The 27,882-nt window shown below is 40.2% G+C and overlaps 2 protein-coding genes across 4 annotated transcripts in view; one reads left to right on the forward strand and one right to left on the reverse strand.

Moving 5' to 3' along the window:
* Positions 1-855, forward strand: part of SMYD2 (SET and MYND domain containing 2) — a 30,046-nt gene extending 29,191 nt beyond the window's left edge. The window contains exon 12 of the mRNA XM_074897208.1: positions 442-855. Coding sequence (XP_074753309.1) covers positions 442-522 — 81 coding nt within the window. The 3' untranslated portion in view covers positions 523-855. The remainder of the gene's footprint in view (positions 1-441) is intronic.
* A 150-nt stretch (positions 856-1,005) lies between these two features.
* Positions 1,006-27,882, reverse strand: part of PTPN14 (protein tyrosine phosphatase non-receptor type 14) — a 123,044-nt gene continuing 96,167 nt past the window's right edge. For all 3 annotated transcript variants that reach the window (XM_074897206.1, XM_074897205.1, XM_074897207.1), the window contains 7 exons: positions 25,171-26,660; positions 22,276-22,419; positions 21,035-21,253; positions 17,338-17,466; positions 16,182-16,416; positions 13,866-14,029; positions 1,006-9,034 (listed from right to left, as the gene is read on the reverse strand). In XM_074897206.1, coding sequence (XP_074753307.1) covers positions 8,906-9,034; positions 13,866-14,029; positions 16,182-16,416; positions 17,338-17,466; positions 21,035-21,253; positions 22,276-22,419; positions 25,171-26,660 — 2,510 coding nt within the window. In that variant the 3' untranslated portion in view covers positions 1,006-8,905. The remainder of the gene's footprint in view (positions 9,035-13,865; positions 14,030-16,181; positions 16,417-17,337; positions 17,467-21,034; positions 21,254-22,275; positions 22,420-25,170; positions 26,661-27,882) is intronic.

The raw sequence follows: 27,882 nt of genomic DNA on the forward strand, positions 1-27,882 counted from the left end.
AGCCTCTGGAACCGGTGGAAGGTTTACAAAATCAAGTCTGAAGTGCCTTAATGTAACTTCTGCAATAGGCCTGCTCGTCAGACAGCTGAAGGACAAATTGGTAGGAACAGAGCTCCGTCTGATACTGGTTAAGTCCTCTGCCAGAATATTACCCACCCCACTTGCAGTTTTCTGTCCTGGAGCTGGTTTCATTCAAAGTAGTTTTGTCAGGAATATAATTTTGAAAGGTGCTTTGGGATCCTTTAAGATGAAAGGTGTATTCTCTGAATGTAAAACCTTTATTACTTAGTTTTGAATTTCATTTTATTTCCTACTGGGTTTATGACTACAAGGGGACAAAAAGTAGCTAGAGGTGTCAGACTGTTTCAAACCTCTAAAGAGAGTATTTATAGCCTGGTGTTATATATGAATCAATTGTGTGAATATTTTTTCTTTTCATAGGCAATTGCCATCATGGAAGTAGCACATGGGAAAGATCATCCATACATTTCAGAGATCAAAAAGGAATTAGAGGACCACTGAGCCTTTGAATCTATGCAATCCTTCAAACCTTTATTTAAAAAGCCTTGTTATGGAAACCTTCAGGAGCGCTTTGAAAAGCGGTAGAGTATGAACACAGTTCTGTCCTATAATTGGAATGACAAACACACTTAGGCCTTGCAAAATGTTCCTAGTTTCCACACATCTACAATTGCCTTTTTTCTTTCTTTTTTTTTTTTTAAGGAAACGTTCATGATTTCTTAAAGGTTATGCCTTTTGACAGCTCACGTGCAAAAATGGTCATTTTTTTCTTTATGGATTCCAATGTGTATCTTATTTGTGTAAAGTAAATAAAGTGGTTTTGACCCCCCTTGATTCCACTTGTACACCTCCATGGGTGCAGTAGTTTTCTGACATCTACTTTTGCCCAAGTTGTTTTATATAATCTGACAAATTAATTAGCAAAAGCTGTACTTTTTCTTGTGGTGGTTTAGTATCGAATTCCTCTTTTCACAAATCATTTTGTTTGCAGTGGCTTAGCTGAGGGAAAGGGGGTGATGAATTCAATGCATTGTGCAGGAAGGCTACCACTGTTCCCTCAGCCAGTGAATCTCCTGGCTGAGGAGGGATTCACTGCTGTAAGGACCTAGAGCTCAGCATGTCTTGTACAGAGAACATTGGCACCTACCACAGGGCTTGAAGGCTTGCACAAGATGCGAACCATGCAACTTCTGGCTTTTTAATCCCCTTTACAAGTTGAAGTGAATTTATTGCAGAGGAGAGCTCATATTTCCTTATAGCAAAACCTTTTCCTCCTGTGGATTGAAACTATTCTATTAACATGTTAGCAATTGCTTTTAATAGAGGAACAAGAATGTCTTCTGAGGGAAAAATCCAGTACTGGGCTTTCTCTGCCCCTATATAATAAGACTGGAGGGTTTTTTTTTCTCCATTTAGATCAATGGTAGGAGATTGCTTTTAAGGATGGGGAAGGAAGAGGAGAAGAGAGTGTGGCCATGTACTTTCAGCACTGAAGTTAAAATATGTTGCACAATAAAACTACATGACCATTCCTTACTGCTTCCACTGCTTATAAAGTAGTATGAGAGTGGAGAGAGGACACATCACCATTAAGAACTTCATCATATATTTTTTCTTCTAAGCACTGCTCTGAAAATAAAACTGCTAGAGAACAAGGGTTTGTCAGCTCATTTTGCTGAAAGCTTTCATTACTCTCTAACTGGCCGTTGTTGCTGGAATACATAAAACTGCACCAGATCTCAAGATTCCAGAAAGCCAGGGCCCCTTAACTACAGCCCAGCCTAGCATGAAGGCACCAGCTGACCTTATCTTGTCATTAAACTCTTGTCCAGGGAAACAGCACCTTCATTTCAGAAAATCTGTCCAGAGCCCAGACTCTACTTCAACACTAAGGAGCAGGATTAGCCTAGCCTGAGCAGTGATAGGAACCTTGTTCCTGTGAACCTGGACTACTGTTTACACGACTGTGGCCCTGGCTGTGCCTGTCAATTTAACACGGGAAATTAACACCAGCACAGTAGGTGTAAATACAAAACATGAAGCTGGTAGAGGAAAACACACAGGCATAGTTTTCCTTGAAAAAAAATGGTTTATTGTATACTGTGAATATGAAGGACAGCCTTACCAAAAAAAACCTTAGTGACTGAAGACATTCTCGTATTTGCAAAAGCATATAAGAAACTATTTACACAAAGGCAGTGAAAGGGGTAAAAAATTATTGCAGTCAATTAATGCTGAATAGAATTTTATAAAAAGAGAAAGAAAAGAAACAGTGCAAAAATACTGTCAAAAGTAATCAGTTCTATACACAAGATAAAACTGACAAGCATAAGCTTATGTACTGATATGAATAATACATTAGAATATAAAATAGCATGCATAGATTTATTTTTTTTGTAAAGGCTTTCAATAGCATAGAGTAGTTTTGCCATTCAGCCCTAACAGGAGGGAGTGGGTAGCAGGAAGAGCATATAACTGATGTCTCATGTCTCTATAAAATGTGTACATACAATGAGGTTGTAAGATTCAGATCACTGTTTTGTGCTAAACTGTTGTGTACAGAATTACAGAACAAATAAAACAGGAAGCATCAAAATACTGAAGTAAAACAGGAGAGTAAAATCCAGTGACATAAAACTTACTTAGACATGTTATTTCATTTAATGCATGTCCCACACAATTATACATGGGAATATTACGGTCATCTGCATGTGTAAACTTTCTTCCTTTGTAAAATAGCCAAAAAAAAAAAGGTACTTCACGAACAAGGAAAACACATTTTCCATATAGAGCAATCTCAACAGGATAAACACCCTATTAACAGCATTTCTGGCACTAAAGATTTGTTTTCTTTTAAAAAGACTGAGTAGCAGCAAAAAAGGTACTTCTTTTTAACATACACAAAAAGGAAGTTCTTACAGACATAACGTATAATTAAATTGTAGGACTCACCACCACAGGACATTGTGAAGGCTAAAGGAATAAATGGGTTCTAAAGAAAAGGTAATGTAATTCATGGAAGATGCATCAGTAGTTATTAAACACAGTGAGCAGGATATAACTTTTGCCTCCAGAAGTCCCTAAAGGACTGGTTGCCAGGTGGGCTAGAGGGGCTGAGCACCCTCTTCCAGACACATTCATAATTCTTCCTTAGGTGTCAACTGCCAGCCGCTGTCCAAGACAGGGTGTGACCGCCAACCTGCCATGGAAGTAGTTTGTGGGAAGCCTTTGTCTTTTATTCCTGCCTGCCTAATCAGGGGACACTGCCCCTGAAATACCTGAAGCTGAGCATCCAAAACACTTGAGTCCTTACCCGGGTGATTTGGAAGACTAAAACTATAAACTGTATATATATAAATATATATTTATATATATTTATATATATATAAACTGTATTCATTGCAGGGATCCATCTTTCCCTTGCTGTTAAATTGTGCTGGGATTCCTCAGTGAAAACTGCTTTTTTACAGCTGACTTCCAGTTCACCTTCCAAAGGCAAAGTCCTGCTGTTGTAGCATGTAGGAAGCTCTCAGTGAGAGTACACATAAAGCACAGGCAACAAAACTTCAAAGAAACACCAGCCAAAAAATGGCTGAGAGGAACCAATGGACTTGTAGTCTAAGATGCTCTAAAAACACTGACAAAGTTCTATAAATATTAAAAGTAAACACACACCACTGTGCACTAAATGTTTTGTTTCACAATCTAATAGTTTATCTATAGTTAAGACCTCCATCTTGTGTTGTTTGCCCAGCAGCCAGCTGTTCCCTTCCTCAAGTCACAGTCCCTGCAAGACAAGACTGCATGCAGCTGCACATACAACATCCTCTCTAAAGCCTCAGATGGCATCTGTAGTTACCATAGCACCAGATTCTACAAGAAAAATCTCTCTAGAAGGCTAAGAACGAGCTGGAGACAACTGCCCTTGGGGTTTTCAACTTGCAACCTTTCTCTTGTGAGCATCAAAACACATCTCCAAATTCCATATGTTTTGGACTATACATCAGCTGATTTATATCCAGTTTTGTAGAGGGGGTGGCCAAATGATGTTTTCATGCAGTACTTCCCTTTCAAGGTCAATTCTGGTATTTGCTCCTTCAATACGATGTCTTTTATGTCACACAGTGGGTGTCACTCTAGCTCTCTGCCTGTAAAGCATTATTTTCCATGCAGACAAGCAGCAAAATTTAACTCTGACCTCTCTCAATGATGCATGAGAGCTGCTATAGCAGGTATCAGCCATACCAATGCTTCCATTTTCTGAGCACACAGTTCAGAAAGTGTTAGCAAGACTGACAAGAGCTAATTTAGTTGTTATGTCGGCCCAGGAGACTGGTGGGAAGTCAGCTGTTGAGAATGCAGAGTCAGTAGCTGCTGAATTTTCCCCACAGATTTGTGTGCTCTATCTGAGGTTGCCCATCAGCATTTATTTTAGAGTTGCTTGTGGGCTACACAGACATAACAGGTATTGGATCAAAAAAATAAAGTATTAGCTTAAAATGACCATCTCTTGAAGAAGCAGTGAGACTTACTCTTTTCCAACCTATGTTTTGCCACTTGCATTTCTCTCTGTTTACAAGAAAGTAATTTTTAAAAGAAAATCTTGAAATCATGCAAATATTTAATAATATTTGTAGCTGAGGCAACTGATTTAAATAAGTGAAACAGAAATGTCCTTCAGTATAGTTTTATAAAAAGAACTGCATTAGTAATAGGTTTAAGTTCTCACAGATGTGTCTCCTGTCAGCTGAAACTAGTTTAGGGAAAAGGTATTTCCAATAGGGCTGAGCATTTAGGGTTCCTATAGAGGAGAAAGTTTGTAGAACAAGCTTCACCTTTCCTCAGGTAATCAAGGACAAGAGGTGCCAAAGCAGCCTGTGGAGGAGCTGGAACAGGTAGGACCTGAGCAGCTAATGCCACCATCACCCAGTGCAGCCTGGGTAGGAAACAGGATGCCCACAGCACTGAGCAGTGTCAGAACTCAGCTGTCATCTCTCCCATCCCTGACTGGACAATGTTAGGCATGAAATGTTCAGACCATAAATTTAACCAAAAATTTGATGCCAACAATCTCAATTCTATCATTGGTATGAGTTTAAAGGGAAAAAAAAAAAAAAAAAAAGGTGTAAAATACAGGTGAAGAGTGCAAAAGAAAAAGAAAACATACATAATGGATTCCCAAGTTGGACTTCCTCATCCACTCCAAGTTCTCTCTTAGAAAGTCAGTAAGCCTTGGCCGAACATGCCAGACTACAACATGGGCACCTTGGGAGGAGACTGCTTGTCTCTGACTTCTTAAGGTGCAGCTCTGTTCGTTGACCATTGATGCATCTTTGTGAGATTTTCAATCCAGACTTTAGCCCAGATGAATGAAACAGGTCTCTTAGAACCTAGCCACTGTCATGCTTTGATGTTAAAAAACCCCATGCAACACAACATACAGTAACTCCAAACTGTCCTCCTTCTTTACTTAAGGATTCTGCTGTTAAAATCTGTGGGACAAACTAAACAGTACTGTTGCTTTAAGTCTCATGCATTCATTTCTGCTGTGACTAATAAAATTGGATGCATTTTCCTGTCACTCCCTAAAGGTTAGGAAATACTGTCCAAGCAATTTCAGTCTGCTAAAACTACAACAGGTTCAAAGTCAGAAGGTTCAGTTTTTCCCCTACAAAACTGTATCACATTTCAATCGTAAAACATTGGCATGCTGAGGTTTGGTTGCAAGCTGGGATGGAAAAGAACCTCTGAAGACATGCACCAGCCCAGTTCACTTATGATATTAGCAAATCTAGGCAAGATAAAATCTAGTAGGAAAGAATACATTGAAGTCAGATGAAAGGAAAAGTTTAAAATTACCATTCTTCGACAATGAAAGGGAAAAAGTGAGTCACATTGGCCTCTATCTACCATACCAGCCACATTAGGAGTTAATTGGAAATGACTGTTTACTACATAGCCACTTACTTGGCTCATTAATAGGCACTGACTTAATGTGGAAAGGATTTTTGGTGCCATTTTGTAATTAATATTTTTCTAAGACACCTATGATGCATCTTTACAGAAAAAACATGTGCTTAATTTTCTTCCTTTCAAACATAGCTCTTTACATTCTCTTATGCAATAACTTTCCTGTGCTTACTGTAGAAACAGAAGTATACATTTCATCTGAGAAGAGCTGAATAAGACGACATAGGAACAGATTCTTCTCCCTCCTGATTTTCTACTTCTCACATCCAAGTAGAGCAATGGGACTTGACAGCCCTGAGTTCAAATTTAATTCATCATTAGGAAATTATTCAAAAAGTTATAACGAGATAACTAATTTAATACACTTTGCTTCAAGGTTTATTCCTTGGCTTGTTTCCCAGATATAAAGCATCTCTGTGCAATTATCATGCAGATGCTGCTGAAAAGACTTTAAATGGTTGCTGCTAATTTAACAAGAGATATGTTGGCACTGGCAGAAGAAATTAGAGGAAAACTGAAGTTGACTGAAAACTCAACTGATCCCTAAAACGGACATGGTCAAGATATTACAGCTAAATAACTCCTCACCATTTGTTGATAGCTAGAAGTCTCCACCAGGATCCTTGTCACCTTGTCAGGCCTGTATTGCAGAGCACCAAATTGACACAGCGCAGTTTTAAATAAACATTTAAGAAACGTTCTGGTACGGAGCATTAGCTTAAGCTCCCACTGATTTTAGGGAAAGGTAGATGTGTAGGTCCCTTTAGTGTTGAAGCTGAGAGTGCTTGTAGACATAGATAGGCCTTTGTGTACTGACCAGGGGTCAGAGGTGGGGATGCCACCGAAAAGCAATGATGGGACTAAAAGATTAAATTTAATTGGGAAAGGGATACCATGAAAGATAGTTTCACCATGACAGAGTAACTGCATTGCATCACGTGTCCCAGGAGGCTATGAAATCTCCACCCTTGGAGATTTTTGAAACTGGATATGACCCTGGATAAGCCGTGGGGTGAGCAGTGCTAGGACCAGAGGCCTCCAAGGCTCCTCTCCAGCCTGATCCATTCTCTAGCGACCCGACAGGACTGCCAAGATGAAGCAGGGCTGGACAGCCCACAGGAGGGTGGCAGTGTGCAGACATGGCAAGAAGAGTCAGTGTGAGGAGGGGGACGACATCAGTGCAGGAACTTTCCATTTCTTACACCAGAAATAACAGTGTGGGTGTCCCACCACAATGTGCTAAAGAGTGCGCTTCCCCCCCCCTTTAAAAATCTTTTTAAAAGTACAGTTACTATTGCTTCTAAATAATTGTAAGTAAATGCTACCATGCACAGACTGCGAGGCAATTCATAACGTGCTTTACTCCAGTGAAATAAACGGTTTGGAAAAAGGGATATGGACTAAGTTGTGCAAAATAGCTAGCCAATGCTGAGGGACAGAGGGTGAGGAAGAGAGAGGAGAACAGGTCTAACTGCCGAGATACTTAGAGCTAAGAAAAAATCCATGTGTCCTCTGTCACATATTTTACCGTCAGCCTAGGGCAAGCCAGTTAAAAATCTGTGCCCTAGTTATGCAGCAGAGGAGGTTTGTTTCCCTTTTCTGTTCTAATTGTAAACTTCAGGCAAGGACCATTTTTCCTTTATTTATTTATACATCATCCTCCTAATCCCTGGAATCCCTGAACACTACCAGGAGAAAATAGTAATAATAAATAGGAGGGAGAATCCAAAGTGGCCAGAGGAGAGAGATGGTCTGTGCAACTTAATACAAAAAAACACCCTAACAAAGTGAGGTTTGCCAATACCAAAAGGAAGACTGCTCCATAAATTCATAAACCACAAGACTTTGATGAAGGAAGAATTAAGGCAGACTGAGTTAAAGCTCTCAAGGGTCAGTGTTTGGAGATCTCAGATACAGAGGAAAGACCACATCAATCATTTTGACAAAGTTCAAATGACTAGAAAAGTAAAAGGATTACAGCGCAGAAGATGATAGTTCACTCGTGAAACTAAGGCAACTGGAGATGCCTAACCTAAATGAGACTTCATTTCTACAGGAGATGAGCCTCAAGGCAGTAAAACTTCCCATGTAATTCATGAGATGGTGCTTGATTTGAGTTTTATTCAGCCCACAGTCCACCAGTTACCAGAAAGACTCATTCACTGACCAGCCTGCTCTGGGTCACTGCACTTCACCCTGTACTGCTTCAACAACTCTTACGAATCCCTTCAAGGATTGCAGACAGTAGCAAAGTCCTTGTTTAAAAGATCCGATATTGCTTTTTCTAGGACTAATCTAAAACTGTAATTCTTGTGGAATTTGAACAGTTTAAGCACCCAAAACTCTCTGCCCTCACAACGGCCTGTGTGTGAGCTCTCTGTAACATGCCCTGCTGCATGTGCAGAGGCTCAGATCTCCCTGCTCCAGAACTGTGTTCCTTCAAGCTTCCACTTGTACAGAGCTGGAGCTAACATCTAGCAGGTCTTTGTTTTTACCATGGAAGCCACATATCTGGGTCTAAAATGTTCTTATGTGAGAAAAGCCCACTGCCAAATAACTGTTCATTTCAGAAACTGTGTAGCAAAGTAGAAGCCAGTAAACTACATTTACAAAGGATTGCTTTCCTTATGGATATGTTACAATGCAGACCAGTCATGACAAATGTGGTTCAATTTGAAGGTCACTATAAGTTTTACAAGTTATTAAAGTAATTCACAAGTTATTCCAAGAAAAATAAATTATATCTCGTATAAAATAATCCATGGGAGACTCTAATAAAGAACAATCATTCCTTACTTTCAAGACAACTTTAAAAAGCGCAACATATGCACACAGTGTTGTCAAGGCAGTTCCACTTGTTCATCAGTAAGGTTCAGTCAGATCCACAAAGCTGGGTCTGGGATGCTTGAAAAGATTAAATAAGTCTGGAGTTTTGCAGGAACTGGATGAGCACTTGATACGAAAACTTGTACTGGGCTATGGTCTGGATCATAAACATTCTCTGCTCCCGCAGGTGTCTCAGCATCACAGGAACATCCACTTTCTGTAAAGAAAAGGAGGAAAAAAAAGCATAAGCATGTAGATTCATTAAATCAATCAATCATTGTCTAAAATATCAGTTATCTGACACAGGGAACTGTATTGCAGTTATAAAATGTAATGAGTTACAACCAACTGTAGTGAAATACTACTTTTTTTTTTTCCCCAACAACTTTCATAGAATCATAGAATGATTTAGGTTGGATTCATTTCAAGGAGTATTACAGTAGTATATCCAGGTTACCACATATCCAATGCTTCTCCCACTGAAGCTTACAGGAATTTCTGGACTGATGTAAATGGACAGATGACCAAAGACTTGTCTTGCAGTTGCGTACCACTGCTTACCTTTCAATGGATCATCAACTCAGCACATTAATAAAGGGCTGCTTCTCTTTGGAGTTTTTTCTGCTTCAACATACCTATTTTCAGCTCAGTAAAATAAACCAAGTAGATCATATTATCTCAGGTTAAAGGCTAGATATATCAGGAAGGTCTAATACAAAAACTTAAACAGCCAAGATTTTATTGCTCAGTTCAGACTCTACCACTGAGTGTGTCAACAGGCCCCATGGCCATTTGCATACTATGCTCTGATCCATGGTCAGACTTATTCATAGAGGGAGGATCTGAGAGATTTTTCAAATGGCAAGCAGGCATCAGGATCGTAAGAAGAGAGGTTCTTTGTACAAAACCAAAAGTGCAGACAAATATATTGATCCTTCCAGTAAAAGAGAAGGGAACTCACTGGTCACCAAAAGATCCAGCAACTCTGACACCTGAGCTCCCAAAGCCAGTCTATGCCAGTAAATAACGCTCCAGAAGAAATACATCTGTAAAGTGAAGCAAGGACCCAGTATCTACAATACATGTTTTGCACACTTCAGGCCAGCATTGGTTCGTTGCCATTCAATGAATGCCCACTAGCAGCTGGGACGTGTTAGGTGTTCTCCAAGAAGGCATCTTCCAGCTTAGTTTCCTCCAAAAGAAATTCACTTGCGTGCCCTGAAAATGCTCTGCAACAAGAACTAAAGCCCAGTAAGTGGGGATGGATAAGGAAAGGACATCCACTGTGAAAGTACATCCCTAACCCCATTGAGCACACTGGGACACAGGCACCCTATAATGGTCCAAATTAAAAACAGTGAGTTGTGTGAAACAGAGATCCATGAGGTAAAGCGTTAGAAATCACTGCAAATTTCACTAGGTGTTACCATTGTATCTCCAGCATTTAGGGAGCAAAAAACTTAGGATTTTTTTTTTTGTTGTGTTTTATCTGTTACAACAGGTACACAAGGAGCTATTCAGAAGTCATTGAGCTATGAAGCTCAGCCTGCCAGGCTCAAATTCAAAGAACATGTAATATGACCCAAGATGAGGGATACAAATTTTCTATTGCAGCAGTAAATGCAAACACTAAGATCTATGCTATTTTTGAGGAAGCTCTTAAAAAGTTCAGGATATAAAAATGAAGAACAGTTACTCTATCAGGCAAAAGGCAATGCTAGTTTGCCATTCCAGAAACCTAAAAAGGACCTTCACAAGTCTTTTGGCTGAGATGAGAAATGTTACAAGCATGATGCCTCAACAAATAGACAGAGAAACAAATTAAGATTGCTGCTAACCCTTGGAGGCGCAACTGAGCATGGAGTCTGCTTCCATGCACACTGGAAGTTTTCTGGAAAGTTTAAAACAATCACACTGCATCTCCATTTCTGTCCATACATAAAAAACTCAGAATCTTCATTCCAATTAAGCAAGCCCTAACTCATAGGCTATCACTTTCACAAGGCTAAATATTCTGCCACATACTCTGACAAGGTGTTATAAAAGGACATCTCCAGAGACTCAACAAGCGTAAAGATTTGTGATGAGTAATGTCATATTATTTTCAGACATGCACAAAGGAAAACATAAGCTCTTTCCAGTTAACTCCGATAACTCAGAGAAAGCCTCCCCATGGACTTGAATGCTTACAAAAGCCACGCAGTCATTGCTGAGCAGAGTCATGCAGAACCTGATCTCACCTGAGCAACTGCAACAAAAATGCAGGCCAGCTTTGACCTGCACAGCATGTTCCTCTCTCAGCAGTTTGGTGCTTGACAGCTCATTGATTTTTACTGGGCACACAGTGATCTGTGCACCTCCTTGGAATGAATTAGGCCTTGACCTACCTCAGAAATGAAAGAAAAACCCATCCTGCCTATTTGATCTTGTTATTTGTAGTCAACTTAGCATTTTACTCCAGGTAAGCAGAATCTTCAAACTCACCCTTCACCACCACATACATGTCAAAAAAAGACATGGAATGATTTGCTAAGGTAGCATTTGCAAAAAGAACAAAACCACTACTAATTTCTGACTCTCAAACTAAAAGATCTCCCCTATGAAAGTACATTGCAGCTGCAATCATGATTTAATGTCCCAGTGCCAAGTCTGAACTAGAAGTTAGTAGAGCAGGATCTCAATTACTTACTTGTTCTACATGTCTACAGCAGTAAGGATGTAATGATGTGACACATTACTTTAGAGCAAGTTACCGAAACTGTATCCCTGCAGTGAGATAACACAGCTTTAAATTCAACCAGCAATTGCCCAGAAGCCCCAGTGACTGAAGCTGTATAGAAGTTGATTAAACATGGCTTTTTACCTAAACCTGAAACCTCAGACTCAAGAGTGCTGGTTTTGGTTCCAGACTTTCCAAGATGGGTTGTATCAGAAGTTTCAGCCTCCCTCCCCTTTTTCTTTTGTTCACTGCTAACATTTTAACATTAATACATCTAATTACTAGAACACTTCTGAGGAAATCAACCAATTTGCATTTTAAGTAATATCATTTTACTTTAGAAAAAAACCCAAACAATCCTACTTCAAAATAAACCAGTAAAACTGATGCATGAAAAGGAACACTCTCTGTGCAGAATACAGTATCTGTCACAAACTGAAAACACACTGTTAAGATTTTTAATTCTTTTTTTAAATGAGGTTTTAACAAACCAGAAATATTAACTTTGTACAATCTAGAGCAACGAAGCCCTTAAGAAAAATTGTCTTTAATATTAATGATGATTTTCACCATTAATCAAGACAAAATAATGCTTTAATTAAGGGACATCAGAGAAATCCCATATTATTTAGCACTACCATCAGCTCCTAGTGAGGTTGATGAGAATCCTTCTGAATGTCAAGGCTCACCCCCATGCTCAGATGTTGAGGTACTGTCTTTATCTTCACTTGCTACTCAGCTACCCTTTGCCAGATAGGTGACTTCTGTAAACTGCAGACAAACTGAGGTGGCCAGAATGTGTTGCACAACTGTTTGTGTTTGCTCCTGGCACACCATTAGCATACAGAGGTTACTATAAAGCAGACACAGCTACACTGATGCTCACAAGCAATTCAGGTATGGCTCTTGTAACTATCCAGATTTTCTCTAGTGTGCAGAAATTTCACGGCTGCTGTGTGAAAAACAGAAGCAGACACTTCCAGATGCCAGTCTGTAAGGAAAGAGGTCAAGCAGGCTCAAGAGTCAGAGCTGTTGCCCCACACAGGAGCGGTTACTGAAGAGCAGTTGGCACATCCTCAAAGTGCATACCTGTGGGTCCCTTCTGCCCCAGCCAGCTCCTCCTTCCCCTTTCTCCCCCACCTACACCACCCCCAAACAAAAAGGAAAGGAAAAAAGTGTAACTTGTCACAGATCTACAGAACAGCTGCACCTTTACTGAGGCCCAACCAGAGCTGGAGGAGGTTCATCTCAGCTGAACTGAGCCCACCTTGTAACTACAGAACGACGAGCTGCTGGAGGGGGATAACAGAGTAGGGAACAAAAAAATTACCTGTTGCATCAACTTCTTAAAAAATAGTGATGAAAAGTGCACTGGTACTTGCCTGCTTTAGGACTCACATTTTTGAATCAACCAGAAAGCTGCACTTTGTATAGTGCCTTGCACAGAAAGGCTCCAATCTGTAACTCCTCTATGGTAACAGAAAGTAGGTGAGCATTTCAGGTGTGTACATCCAGTCTTCCCTGAATTTCAAGCAACTCAACAGTGGATGATTAATGGGAGGGGCAGATGATATATGTCTATTTGTCACTCTTGCTGCATTCCCATCTCTACAAGAGGTTTTGGTCTTTGAGCAGTTTCTTTGGCAACAGAAATTCCCAGTTTCAATAGCTATCATGTTGGAACTGTGTGGCACATTATTATTCATGATGTGATGTTCTTCCTGGACAGTTACCCAGTGACACAGGACATGAAAAGCAAGTTGCTACACATGGTTTCTGTGCTGGTGCTCTTATTCTTAACTCCAGACTAGTCTTGTAATACTGGCTGCAGTTCCTAAAGCCCTATTCCCCAACATAACACACACCTTTTTCTTAAGACACAGCTAAGTTTTGTTCCAGATTAAATTATAGACAATACGGGAGAGAGAAAGGAGTCCAAGGAGTACATTTAGAGAGCATAAAAGAGCTCTCTTCCATTAAAAGAGCAAGGAAGCTGACATTATTCTCTAGCTTCTCTCAGGTAGTCCTTATAAACATGCTGTCTCTCTAGACTGTTAATTACATACAGGTATAAATTAGACTAAACTCTTAAAAGAGAGAAAAAAGCCCCATTTTTGAATTTGTTAATACTAATAAAAAATGCATACTATCAACTCAATGGAAAACTACAGCAAGTAGCCTGCCATGGGAAATCTCTGCCTTAAGGCCCTTGTCTCACAAAGGTAATAGAAAGCAAGCACTTCTATGCCTTTTAAGTTTAACCTCAGAAACGTAGCTAGTTAATCAAGAAGCAAGCTCAGGGTTTGTCTTGAGAAAGAAGCTGACTTACTTCATTATGCTCCAAGCACCCAATCATCAGTTCTGTTAGGATGACCACTCCGGTCCTTCCTACCCCGGCGCTGCAGTGGACCACGATAGGAGGGTTGCAGTTGTTGCTGCTGTCCAACACGCTGTTGGTATGGCGACGCACGGACTGTATCTCCTCCAGGTAAGCTGCAAGATAAAATGTAGGCAAGGTTGCAAACATCCGTATATCTAAATGTAAAAACCAGGGAAAGAAGAATATGGAAAAGTCATTCTTTGTCAAAGTGGCAATAATTTACATGTTTTACAACATACTAATCATTTTGGCTAGGGTGCAGTGAACAGCACTGAATCCAGCAGGTACCAGCTGGGTGTCAATTATTACTTGGGAGTCTGGTCCTTTAAATTAAATAGTTCTTTCAAAAAATTTAATTCTGTTTTCCCCTCTGCAAATCTCCAGGTACCCTCAGCAGATGATTCTAGACATTACTTACAGCAATTCCTGCTAGTAACAGGCTGGGATCAAAACAACAGCTAAGTCCCATTGAAACTACTGCCTGTCAAAGCCAATATCAGATGGGAAGCAAGCATCCATATGCTCTGTTTCCCTTTCCCGAGACAGCAGCTCACCCACCTCTCTGCTCAGGGTTTGTTTCTCAACAGCTACGAGCCCTTCTGGAATCTCACTGTCTGTATTTTCCCCAAAGCCATTTCTAGGAAGTGCATAACTCAAGAACAATTGTCTTGTGTAGCTGTCCTAGTGTTCAATGAATTTTACCATCAAACCACACAGAGAACCTTACATAGTGGATGCTTACCTGGTTAGATAAACACACCATAAATTACAACTCCGACTCTGACCTCTAAACATTGTTTCAGCATAGTCTAGATAAGAAAGATGATGGACCTCACACAGAAAGATATATCAAGATGCATAACTCTTAGACACTTAGCTTCCCAGCAGTCAGAATGGAAAGTGAGAGCTGAGCCAAACTCTCCTGCCTGACTCTTGGCCTCATGGCACTGCAGCCTGGACAGTCTTTTTGACACAGGCAGGCTGTGGCTGGAGGCATACCAACATCAGAAAAGCTGCATTTTAATGCACACAGTGAAATGGGACTGTACGTGGTGGCAAACAATGGGACAGAGGAAATGGGGACAATCAGGTTCCAATTACTGCCATGCCCAACCACAGCTACAGGGATTGGAAGGAGAAACAAAGTATGAAACAAACTAGGAGTTGGGCAATAGCTTTGCCTTAAAGACAGATCCCATGGCACTCCTTTGCCAAAGCTGAAATGTAATTTTTATTTTCTGCCCTGGTGGCAGAACTGGGAAGAGAATGACATGTTATTTACATCAAGCATATACCATGCAAAGGAGAGTGGATCACTAAAGGACAGTAGCTGTGTCAGGGCTGAAGTTGCTGATAGAAGACTTAGCTGCAACAGAGCTACGCTGCTACACCTGCAGAGTTTTCAGAAACTAAGAGGGCAGGCATCTCCAATGCATCAGGACACCACGTACAGACTCCTTCAGTGGCAACTTAAAGATCTCTACATCACACTCTACTATAGTGCCAGAGATATGGCTTTAGTTAAATAATGGTTGAATCCTATTACTTAATATGGTAGTGTTTATTACTTGGTAAGAATAGGAAGCTTTATTAACTCATTACAGATTAACATAATGGCTGTTTTTTTCTGAAATGCATGAACCAGGACTGTATTTAATTGGGAAGGCCCTTAGCATTGCCTGGGTACATGTGGTTAGAAGAATGGCAGTGAGTTCAGACTTGTTGCATATGTGAGGGAGCCCTCTGCTCTTCTGCAACAAATCCAATGCCTCTGGATGACTAAATCCTAGCTGGCTGTCAGCAATAAGGGCCTTCTATGAAACTGGAGGAGTTGTGCCATATTTCACTAACATCTGAACCTCTCTCACCCAGACCTCTCTAATCACATTTGTGGGCAGCCTAATATCTCCTATGCTCATTAGGTAGCTGGGAAGTGGCAATAACTTACACTGACAGATGAGCCAGCAGAGATATCCTATTATTTAAAATTTCCTGAGTCTTTAGCACTGCAGTTGCCTCTGATTTTTCCTCCTGTTATGTCAGGTCTTTCTGGACCAAAATCCTCAGTCACCTTAGTTCCTACCTCTTGAATACAACTTTTTTTTTCTCCAAAACACAGCAAAGTACAACCTAGTTGAGGCCTTTTTATGCAACAGCAATAACCTTTTAATATCAATCCAGCTGTAACTAGGTGCAGTGAGCTGAATTCAGTGTAAGCAACCTTTTCCTTCATGTATTTTATCATGCAAGTTAATGAAATCTTACATAAAAAGCCTTGGACTTCCTCTGGACACCCATGGTCTGGCCAGTCAGTATACTGCAAATGCCACACTGTCCTCTCTTGTCCAGAAAGAAGATGCTTGACCTTCAGACCAGTAGTAGCATAGCAGCCGGAGTCTGTGCGGAACTTAGTTGTCACCTTGAACTTCCCATAAGTGGCTGAGCTGTGCTTAGAGCCCAGTTTAGGCCAATAACGATGACTTTTACTTCTTCCTCCCTCCTTAATGACAACAAAAAAAAGTCATTAGTTCCTGCAATTATAATTCTCTACAAACAGAGGGCATAAAACTCTGTAGATAGGCCAAATATTCTTATTTCAAATAATGAAAGAGGAAGGAACATCCCACAAAGTAAAGAAAATATCCATAAAAACTTAAAACCCTCAGCCACATAATATTTCTAAGCGTAAAATGCTTGAAGAACTAACTCCTGCTTGTAGTGAAAGCCAGCAACTGCCTACAACACATCGGTAAATATTCTCCTGGGAAAGCCTCTCTTTTAAATGGAAGGAGATTCTCTTCCACAGCTTGTAAGTATCTGATGTTGAACAGCCTTGAGAACTGGACAGTGACTTGATGTACTATAGCACTCCCTGTGTTTGCTAAAAGCAACCAGGCATAAAGCTGAATACAGCATTCGTTAGCAATATGTGCCATTTTTTATAACATAGCACACAGTTCTTGGATTACAATTGAAATAACTGTTTTGTTTGGCATATGAATAAAAAGAAATTTTTTTTTTTTCTTAAACCATGGACACTTCTACGGAAACAACAACTTCTGGGCTCTTTTCAGCTGATAAGAGTGACGGTATGCAGAACTGGCCTTGGATGGGGTGGAAGTCTGTGTCATTTTAACCAGGAGCAGCTCAGTGCTCTCACATTCCAATGGAAACATCTTTGTTTGGTTTGGCCAAACTGAAGTGAAGTGAAGCAGGGGGAAGGGGGAGTTCTCCTTGTTTCACTGTAGTACTTGCCAAACTGAGTATCAGAAAATTACAAAGTATAATATTATAGCAGTGCATGGGTATGTTCAAACAGAGTAAGAGGAAAAAGGGTTGCTGATAGAAAAAGCAGGTTACTGGAGTGGGAAGTGATGATAACAGATTTGCTCACATCAGAAAGAACTGTGATTTTACGTACCTCTTCAGCTGTGACCATGGCTATAACATTCACCCCCTGTTCCCACACCATCTGCCAGAAGTCATGGCATGTGTGTGGCAGAGGCCCTTGGGTAGCAATGTAGTGCCACTCCTCTCCACCTACAGTAACCTGGGAGTAAGGCAAAAAAGAAAAAAAAGTCAGTGCCCAATTTCTCAGAAGCATCTGTGCCAGAACTGCCCTTTAAACAAAAGGAACAATAATAAAACCTTTAATTCTTTGTTCTTACGATTCTTGTTCAAAATTCTGAACAAATCAGACAAAACACAAACTTTGGTGCTTCTAAGTCTTTTGATGCCCATAAACATAATGCTTTGACCAAAATGTCATCTATACTTTCTTGCCACTGCATCTGGGTCACACAAATGAAAAAAAAAATTTTTTTTTGAGGCCTGTTCCTGACAGGGCTTAAGTACAAATAAGCAGCTGACTGACTTCCCTGGGTTTGGTGGCAGACCCACGATGAAAGAAAAACTAAGCACCGGTGGAAGTGTCTATGTGCATTAAAAAGGCATTGCATTGCTGCAAATGAACACATAGTAAATGTAGAAAGCCTGAATATGTAAACGACATTTTGCACAAAACCTAAGGGCTTTTGCTGTTTAGGATCTCCCTCAATTATTTTCCACTCAGGCAAAAAAATCAATTTCTTAAACAGACTCTTACTACTCTGATCTCTGTTGAAGATGTAGCCAAGCCGTCCCCAGAGGATGCAGTTATGCCCACACACTGTATAACAAAGTTCAGATAGACTTATTGCCAGCTAGTGATACAATCCAGACAAGCTTCATTTCAAGTTACTCTTCCTCACTCATCTTGGGTTTTTCAGTTCAGAAGCTGCAAACTACTATAAAGTAAATCCAGCATATTAAATAGCTTTTGAATGCCATGTGAAATCTAAAATTATCTAAAGCTGTAGTCATGTAAATCTATTTCCCAATAGATAACTGGATTACCAACCACATCTTATAGAAATATTTGTGTATTTTCATGACAACACATCATTGTTTTTAGAGCACTAACACACAGATTTACACACTATATATTATGTAGTGCCCTGTAAAGACTCAGCATTACCTTGGAATTTACCAGTGTAAAACACTGCTTGATTTACCTGATTGAGGCAGATATTCATACTTAGGCCATTAAAAAACCAAAACTCTTGTCTACAAAACAATTATTATTTCATGACAGATAATTTGCTATACATCAGGTTTATAGAAAAAAAATTTTTTTCAACATTTTAGGTAAAAAAACAAACCACCTTTAGAGCTACCAGATATTGTTTGAAAATGTGCTTACCAGCAAAAAGGAAAACCAGATGAACTAATTATTTTGGAAAGTTAAAATGTTTTTCCTTCTCAGGCTAAGACCCAATTCTACATCTTAGCCCAGAGCCACTTCTCACAACAAAGTTGTAAATACCAGAGAAGATGATTTACAACAGAAATACTGACACATCCATAAATATCAAGGTGCTGGCGGAGAATGCTACAAGAAGAAATCAATATCTCTGACAGGTTTAACCACATACTATGTTTGAGGTAGAGGTTTTTAAACACATTTTCATAAATTGAATCAATTTATTTGTTATTCAAATAGCTGTTCATGAAGCTGAGATGCTTGGGTTTTTATACCTGTAACTAGCATAGTGTTTATATGATAACAAATTTTTCACTGCATTGAAAACTGTTTTCAACCCTGTACATCAGCTCATTTTTCTTATTTCATACTATGTAGCATTCTCCTCTTTGAATAATGGTTAAAACCTTCAAGACTTAAAATCTGCATCAGCAGGCAGAATCCTCAGGTTTTTGTATTAGGTGGGAATGAATATAAACCGCACAGCACTAACCAGCATCTTGGACGCAGACTGGCCTTGTGCTTGCATGCTCATCTGCAGTTGTGAGTGCTGGTATGGTATTACTGAGCTTTTCCAGTTAATGCTGACCTGACCCGAGCAGTCAGATGAAGTGATCTTAAGAACTTTTTTGCTTAATCCGTAATTTTAATTATGCTTTTTCTCTCTGGTATAAACAACGATCTTTGTATCTTAGCAGCAAAGGTCAATGGCAAATAAGCAGAGAAACGCTGTAAAACTGTGGGGCTTGCAGGCAGAGCAGTGGGAGCTGGAATCCTCCAGGCATGGACCTTATCAGGATGATATAGGAGTTTTCTTTGTCTACTGACTTCTGGTCCAAATATCCAGCCTCCTGGCATATGATATGAAAGGACCATAAATAGTCTGGAGGGATTGGGATGCCTGGAATGTTTACTGCATTTTAATGCCCTAACTGCAGGATATTAAAAATTGAATATTGGGCTGCAAACACACACACTGTGCTACTGAGGTAAATTTCGCAGATGCAATTTCACCTTCTAAGCAAAAGCACATCTGCTTGGCTTCTGATGCACCACTACGAGTGCGAGAGGAAAATACTGGCAAGGACCAATGTCATGCACTAAAACATTTGTGCATGTTCCTGGGTGCTCTATCAATGTGAGATGCCTGCATGCCCAACACTGACACACAAGGTAAAATGTGGACTCAAAACTAGCCAAGGAAAATTCTTTTTCTGGCTAGTACTGCTTTGTGGGCATAATTTATGTTACAAATCTCCTTTTTTTGGCCTCCTACAAAGTAGATGAAAAATTCTGGGCTCAGAAATCCATCATCATAGCAACATCTGATTATGCAAAAACTCAGTATCTACTACCTACCAGGCCATAGGAGAAAAGCGATAAACTGCCAGGATTCCGGTTCAGAAATCGTTTTGAATCAACAGGATATAATACTGTTGGCCAGTAAGTCTCTTTAAACTTTTAAAAGGCTTTTACTCCAGGAAAATATTAATTTAACAGGATACTCTGTTTATTATTTTTGATTTACTTCTTTTGAATTTGGATTTTGACAATGAGAAAAAGCAGACAGCTCTCTCTGACAACAAGAGAATCTGTCATCTGAGGGAGAGGAGTTACTTCTCTCAGGGTAGAGCAAAAACCAACAATATAGTACTGGAAGTTTAAAGAAAACCAAGCATCTGCAGCCACTGCAGTACAGTTCACAAAACCAGTCACATTTGTAAGTAACAGTCAGATCATATCTTAAACTATTTCTACATTGAATTAACAAGAAATCTGAAGTTTCTTGATAAAAACTTACTTTGAAACAGAGAAGTTCAATGCAATATCTCATCAGAGACACAGGGATCTCATTAGCAAGGTGTCCTTTTTATCAAGGCATACTTAAAAAATTGGGACTGATAAATCAGAACACATATTGACTGCTCATTCTTTCAGGTACAGGCTCACGACAACCATATTACACTGCAGGTATTGGGGCTGATCTAACACATTTTCATGAGGTTTAAGAAACATGGCTACTCTTTCTACATTAACCAGCAGACGTATTCCATAACCAGCTGGCAGAGGTGAGCATAAAAATGTAAGGATGCCCCTCAAACTACTTCCCAGTCTCTAGCAATTAAATCAACTCACACATGTTAGTTGATAGGGGACTTTAAAGATGCCCATGCTGACACACAGGTACAGTAATGCATTCTGACTGAGTTACTTTTTCAGAAGCTTGAGTTACAGAAAATGCTGCTGTGCATTCAGAAATGCAGAGAAAACTTTAGCATACCTTCATTTGCAAAGCAAAGTTCAAGAAAGCTTTTACCTTTATATGTGACGCATTGATGTAGCCTGTATTATTTTCTTTGGTCGGTACCAGCTCTACTCGGTTCTCTTCATAAGGAACGACCTCCCTGATACGGTTGCGCTCAGTGTTTTCAGGCAAGGCAGCAGTGGTGAAAATCCCATCTGCCTTTTTCTTTGGAATCTGCTCATATTCTGTAAACACCATGCCCTCTTCCAACTTCCTCTTCAAGATTTTGCACTAAGATTTAACAGGAAGGAACACCAATCTATTAACTCTTCCCGGAAGAATGTATACCACAAGACCCCTCCATCTGTTCTTTGAATTTCAATATACAGCCATAGCATTCTCACTTGCTTTTTTTTTTTTTTTTCCAGTTGCAGTTATCTGAGGAAACACAACACAGTCTTTCTACTGAATGAAACCACAAGCAAATTTTACATTTTTACATTCCACCTCCACATTTTTTAAGACTGATACCATAAAAAGCAAAACCATGCTAAATACAATCCTGGTTCAGTATGGATTTGTATGTGATTTCACCACAATAAATACTTGTAAGAATATTTTAAACATATCTTTTTAGGAAGAACACCATAGTGAGAGAAGTGTGATGTGGTCCACATTGTCAAAATACTCCCTAACTTGCAAGTATGTAATTTCTGTGGTTGAACACAACCCCACATACACAGAGGTTAAGTTCCGTCATCTGCGTACCAGACAATACAAGACTGCAAACTTCTATCCAGAAAGATTCTTTGCAAATATGTCTCTCAAATCTTAATGGCAGCAACTGTTTTTAATTTCCAAAATTCTATATATGTGCACATATCCACATGTGCAAACATCAGGAGGCAAACATTTATTTTTTTTTTAAAATCCCGTTAGTCATTAACTGAACTCTAGTTGTATCAGAACATGAAAGACAGTATCTATGAATGATCACCATAGAAAGTCTGCCTAATCAAGTGAAAAATGTACAAAATATTAGATTTACAGCTTGATCTTGTATGACATTGTATGGTCACGTGAAACATTGAGCAGCCTCAATTTTCACGGACTTCAGTAAACATTCAAGACATTTAACTCTTTGACAGCATCCAAAAATCACGCCAGTGTATGGTAAAGACCTTTTCCATTAATGGCTCTGAAAACTTTCAAGAGAAATTTTTCCACATTTTAAATCAAATTTTAATATTTTAGAAACTTCATGCTGCTGGGAACAAAGGCAACGAGCATCATTTCATGAACCTCCATCTTACCCTCTCATCCATTGGCACCTTGGCGACTTCATCCTGGCTGTCCTCCGGCACCGGAACCCTAGCAACTGAGAGTCCGTTCAGTGCTGCCAACATCAAGGGCCTCTTCTGGGCCTCCAGGCCTGCCATCTTCTGCTTTTCTAGATTCTTTTGGCAAGAAAAGGCACGTTTTCATCTCTGTGTGATTATTTATAATGCCAGTAAAATGCTGGAATGTTTTTTTAATCTCCAAAATCTGCAACTCTCTGGCCAAGGAATGCAGATGATCACCATTAGCATCGTAAATTCAAATACAACCTCTATTCTTCCTGTTATTCCTCAAAGGCCTGCTCCTACATGAGCACAGAATTTTAATTTCAAAGAAGCAATCCCAGTGTATAATACAGTTTACATGCCATCAAAAGACACACAAATACAATCTCGAGCATTCTTCTGCAAACATTATTCTGAATGTAGGACACACAAAGCATCACCCTGTTACGTTAAAGTAGCACCACCATAGCCAAGATACCTGGGGCATCTTTTAAAAAGCAATAATTTCAATATGTTACAACAAACAGTGGAACACATTGTTTCTCTTCTGTGATGGTTAATACTTAAAATGAGATGTCTTCTGATGCACTCAGCTATTATGGTGATTCAGATAGCACCCATGATATATTTTGCACTAAAATCTGAGCTCACATATCCCAGAAACTGAACATAACAGCAGCCAGGGAAGGATATAATTTATTGTATTCATGCATCATATTATGCTGTGACATGGAGAACCAGAGTATGAATTTTAAATTCATCCTGCTGCCCTCCTTATGCCACTGAGAGCTGAAACATCAAAAAAAAAAAAGAAGACAGACCATCTCCAGAAGTACACAAATTAGGAATATTTTATTCCATTTCCTTAACAGCTCTTTCTGCTGGATTTGGAAGGAGAAATGAGCACAAGGGAAGCCTAGAACTTAGCATGCATATGGCAGCTGTGGTCACCACACAGGCCAAGCTTGGCTCCTAGAAACAAAACTACTGAACCTGAATGCCTCAGACATAAGCAAACGGCTTGATTTTGAAAAGCCTGTGAGCTTTTTCTTCATCGCTGGATTTCTCCAGAGCACTAAGTGAAAAACAAACAAAAAAGTGAAACAAAAATACAAACCCACTCTTTCTTTTCATACTTTCAGAAAGCAGGAAAATGCAAGTATTTTTACTTTGCTTGAGGATTTTATTATTCCTACTACTTGTGAGGTAAAATAGAAAAAGTCTGTGTTTACAAGATCAAGGTCATCAAATTACCATTACTATTACATGTGATTCCTACGACAAAAGGAAGGCCTCCATGTGTTAAGACTGCTGATCTGGGCTGAAACCACCTTAAAAGCTTAATGCTAAGACCATCCCTTTACTTTCAGAAACAAACAACAGAACAACAACAATAAAGAACTTTCTCACCAAAGGCTGATCTGAATGATTATTCAGAGGAAGAGTGCTCAAACAATATCTCTAAGCTCTTTTCTCACCTTCATTTCCTCCTAAAATCCTTTGGGTTCCTGCTTCTCAACGTTTTCTTTCCTCAGAAGATCAAAAGAGCACATACATGCTTGCTGTCACACCAGTGTCTACAGTATTCATTCATGAAAGATTATGTTTTATAGTCAAGTATCTATTTTACATTTAAAGTTTAAGATTCTGCAGGGAGTAAATTCAGCCTCCATGATACAACTTAGTGGCTCAAGTTTGATTCCTAACCATTACATCAGTGTAAGGATCACCAAGGAACAAGAAGCACTATACATATGTTTAGAAAATTTCTTTGAATATAGAGCAGTATTTAAACCTAACTGGTTACTGATCTAGTACATTACAAACTCTCCTTCTGCTCTGGATCGTTTAGATGCTTCATTAATTTGTTTCAGAAATTGTTTTTGTTTCAGCTCTCGGTTCTGAAGAAAATAACTATGGCACGCACTTTGCTTTCTGTGACTGCAGTTGCAATCCCCACAGCGTTACATCAAGCACACGCATAAGTCACTAAATGGTAAGCACCCCTCAGTTTTCTGCCGTTGTGTGAAGTGGCACTGAAGCCTTTAAATACTCCTAATTCTGTATTCATTGCAAGTTTAAAAGGACCATATTTCTAGTACTTGAGTATGTATTTTTTTAAAATAAACAATCCAGATCCTCAACCACACAGCTACATCTGCTGCTTCCATAATTAGATATCTGGTCACTCTTTAGTTTATTCGCAAAACCAGTAATTCATATTCTACATCTACAGTGTTTTATTCAGATAACTATGTTTTATAAAGTGGCAGGAAGGGAAATCAAAGAGATCATTTGAAAAACTCAAGGGTGTCCATTATGTCATATATTAGTTGGTACTTAACTTGACACCCCTGCAAAGAAGGAATAAAATGCTAGCACTGAAACACAATCTCCCACTCATCTCGGCAAACACATTTCAGACTCACACTGCCCTCAAATCCTTGGAGGCCAGAGCACTGTGCAGGCAGAAGGTGAACAGGCGTTGAAGGGGGCTTTGCAGTCACCCTCCTCGTCACCCAGCTGCGTGCTTCTGCCCCCCACCTCGGGCTGGCGCTGCTGCCCAGGTGGTGGCATCGTCGGCTGGGTCAGTCGTGGACCTGGCCAGCAGCCAAACCACCACAGCAGAGGAAGCAGACAAGGCCAATAGCGGTGCACATGATCAGCCCCTTTGGCTGCCATACAGACCCACAAAACCAAATTGTATGTGGCACTTAATATCACATTTCCTAACTTTAGGCAAATTCACATCTTCCTGCCCACGTGTTCCCCACAACTTACTGATCCAACAGTTTTCTGGTATGGAAACTGACTTGTATGATTACTAATTTCCAAGAAGCCACTGCAACAGAGGAAGGCACTTACCCTCATCATGATTTCTCTTTCTATAATGCTGTCCTCAATAGAAAACATTTCAGACACAGGCCTTTCCTTGACAGGTTCTTTCTTGACCCGCTCCTTCACACTCGTGAGGTCAGGCTCTGAGATAGAGGGCCCAAGCGAAGACCCATTTATTGCCATTTGATCAGTTCGAGAGACACTAATGGCTTTGGAAGGCCCTGGCCTCATGGCCTTGGCCCTGGCTACAGCCACAGAAATACTAACATGGTCCTGCCTCAGGGCTCCATTGCTGACACTTTTACGTGGCCCAGGATACTCTGGAGGAGGTTTATTTGGTATTCTAGCCAAGGCAGCTTGCAGCTGAGCACTGTACTCCATGTTCTCATGGAGGGCTGTTATCCGTGACACAGATTCTGGGGTTTCTTCTTCCTCTTCACTTTCACTGCTGTGTATCAGCATTGTGGCATCAGAGAATGTCTTTTTGTGATGATAATGAGGAACTTGCTGAACTTCATGCCCCATCTGAACTGACTCCTCTGGCTGCACCTGCTCCCGCAAAGTGTTCCTGCGTGGCAGAGGAGCATTTAAAGTTTTTAGTGCCATGGCTTCTATACCACGTACCATATTGCTGATGACCTCCAAACTATGGCGCTTGTTCACAGCTGCATGATGCTTCACTGCCATGAGGGGCTCGCTGACCTCCTGCAGTGACTGACGGACAACCGGCGAGCTGTCCTCTTGGAAGGTCTTTACTGAGAGCTGGACTTTGCGAGTGACCAAGTCAGGACTGCTCCCACTGACATACTTGTGCCGGTGACTTGCCAGGTCCGGCGTGCTAGTGGCAGGACGTGGGCGTGGATACGGAGGTGGGGGTCTGAAGAGATAGTTCTTTAACATGTGAGCAGTGTTGTAACTCTGGCTGCTCTGCAGCTGCATGTTAGCCAGTTCTGGTGTGCTGACAGTGTGGGATATAGCACTGGCTGCTGTCTTATTTTGAGCAGTGTTATTAGGGTTCATTTGGTCAGATGGGGCGACAGGCTTGTTATAGCCACTGCCCTGGGGCCCGTATGTAATTGTGTAAGGATGTCTGTCTCGCATCTCAGGCTGACTGTAAACTAGGTCTTCTGGCTGGTTATAAGCATGTGTGTTTCCAATATTGAGATTCCTCAAAGACTGACTTTGGCTATCCATCTGGATCACCCCTCTCTTCATTTGCCTCATGACAGTTTCATAATCTGGAGTTGGCCGGTAAGATGGTACTATAATTGCACTATGTCTGTGGCTGGGGATGTAATCTGCTCTCATGATGTCACTTCCAGGGATGCTCAGATTTGAAGACATGGGAGATGCCTGGATGAAGTTCTGTGAGCGATTGAGGGAGTTCATGCTGTGGGCGCTGCATACACTCCCATTGGGTCCATTACCATTCAAGTAGCTGAAGTCCACTGGACACCTATCCAGACTGGACTGAGATCTACAGTAGAAAGTTTCTTCATTTCCATGGAAAATGCTATCTGTGTAGAGCAGAGATAAAGACATTAACAATTTCAATATACAAGGACTCATTCAACGTTAACAAAACTTCAAATGCAGTCTACACCAATGAATACAGAGACAGCTTAGTGTACAACAACTGCAGGGAACGTGTGGTCTTGAGAGCATCCTTGAGTCACTGAAATAGAACTAAAACAAAGCTACTGACATAAACACTCCCAACAGTTAGCAAAATATGGTAGTTCAGATCCTTGTGGGATACATGAAAGGGAAAGAGAGGAAGTGTTTTTGCCTGAGGTAGCAAGGAAGAATAAAGGGGCATCTCCTCCCTCAGAATCCTGAAAGGATTCACTGCTGCTGCCACCTTAAAAATGCAGTGCTGCCAGCCTATGGTAATGCTAAAAAGTTCTCTTGCCTTTTTTGCCTAGCAGAGGACTGTGAAATTGGAAATCCTACTGCAGATCAATCAACAGTTTTGAGGATCTGAAGTATAACACAGCAGGATGACCAAGACTCAGGAAAAAGACCCACCCTACAGATGCGCTAAAGAATATTAAATACTTCAAGCAAAGTATATTAGAGAGGGAATCAACTTGGTAAAGATGACGTCCTGGATCACAACTTCACTGCAAGACTGTCTGTGTAAGTAGGTTAGCAGCTCCCAAAATTCTGAAATCATATAGTTTTTCAACAATATAGAGAACTCTGGGGTAAAACTAAGGGAACTTTACAATTCTTCTAAAATTGAGAATATCCCCCCCTTCAGAGCCTCAGATTCCTAGTAAAACAGTATCAGCTACTGAATCAAATCTACTGTATGCAAGGAACTATACTGAATGGCTCCTTTCAAAACTCATCAAATTCTACCTTAAAATTAGTCAGACCAACACAACTCTAAAACACTATCAGGTATGACTAAGAGCTCCTCTGCTGGTGAGAGCACTTCAACTGTACCTCTTATGAACTGCAAAGAACATAGCCTAACAGACCTGGCTATGTGTATTCCAGAATGTGGTGTGGTTAAAGGTGTGAGACTCAAGGTGTTTTGAGCTGGGCTCCATTCCCAGCCTTGATCAAAGTAACCTGGTACAACCTCTTAGAGAATTTATTCATCAAACACAGGGGTAAAAATAGTTAATCCTCCTCATGTTCGTAAGGCTAACACTGCAGGCAGATGCTGGTAAAAAATCAGCAGAAAAGATTATCTAAATATACAGTTTTGTGATCAGGACACTATGATTT

Source organism: Athene noctua, chromosome 1 (genome assembly GCF_965140245.1).
Source record: "Athene noctua chromosome 1, bAthNoc1.hap1.1, whole genome shotgun sequence".
NCBI lineage: Eukaryota > Metazoa > Chordata > Aves > Strigiformes > Strigidae > Athene > Athene noctua.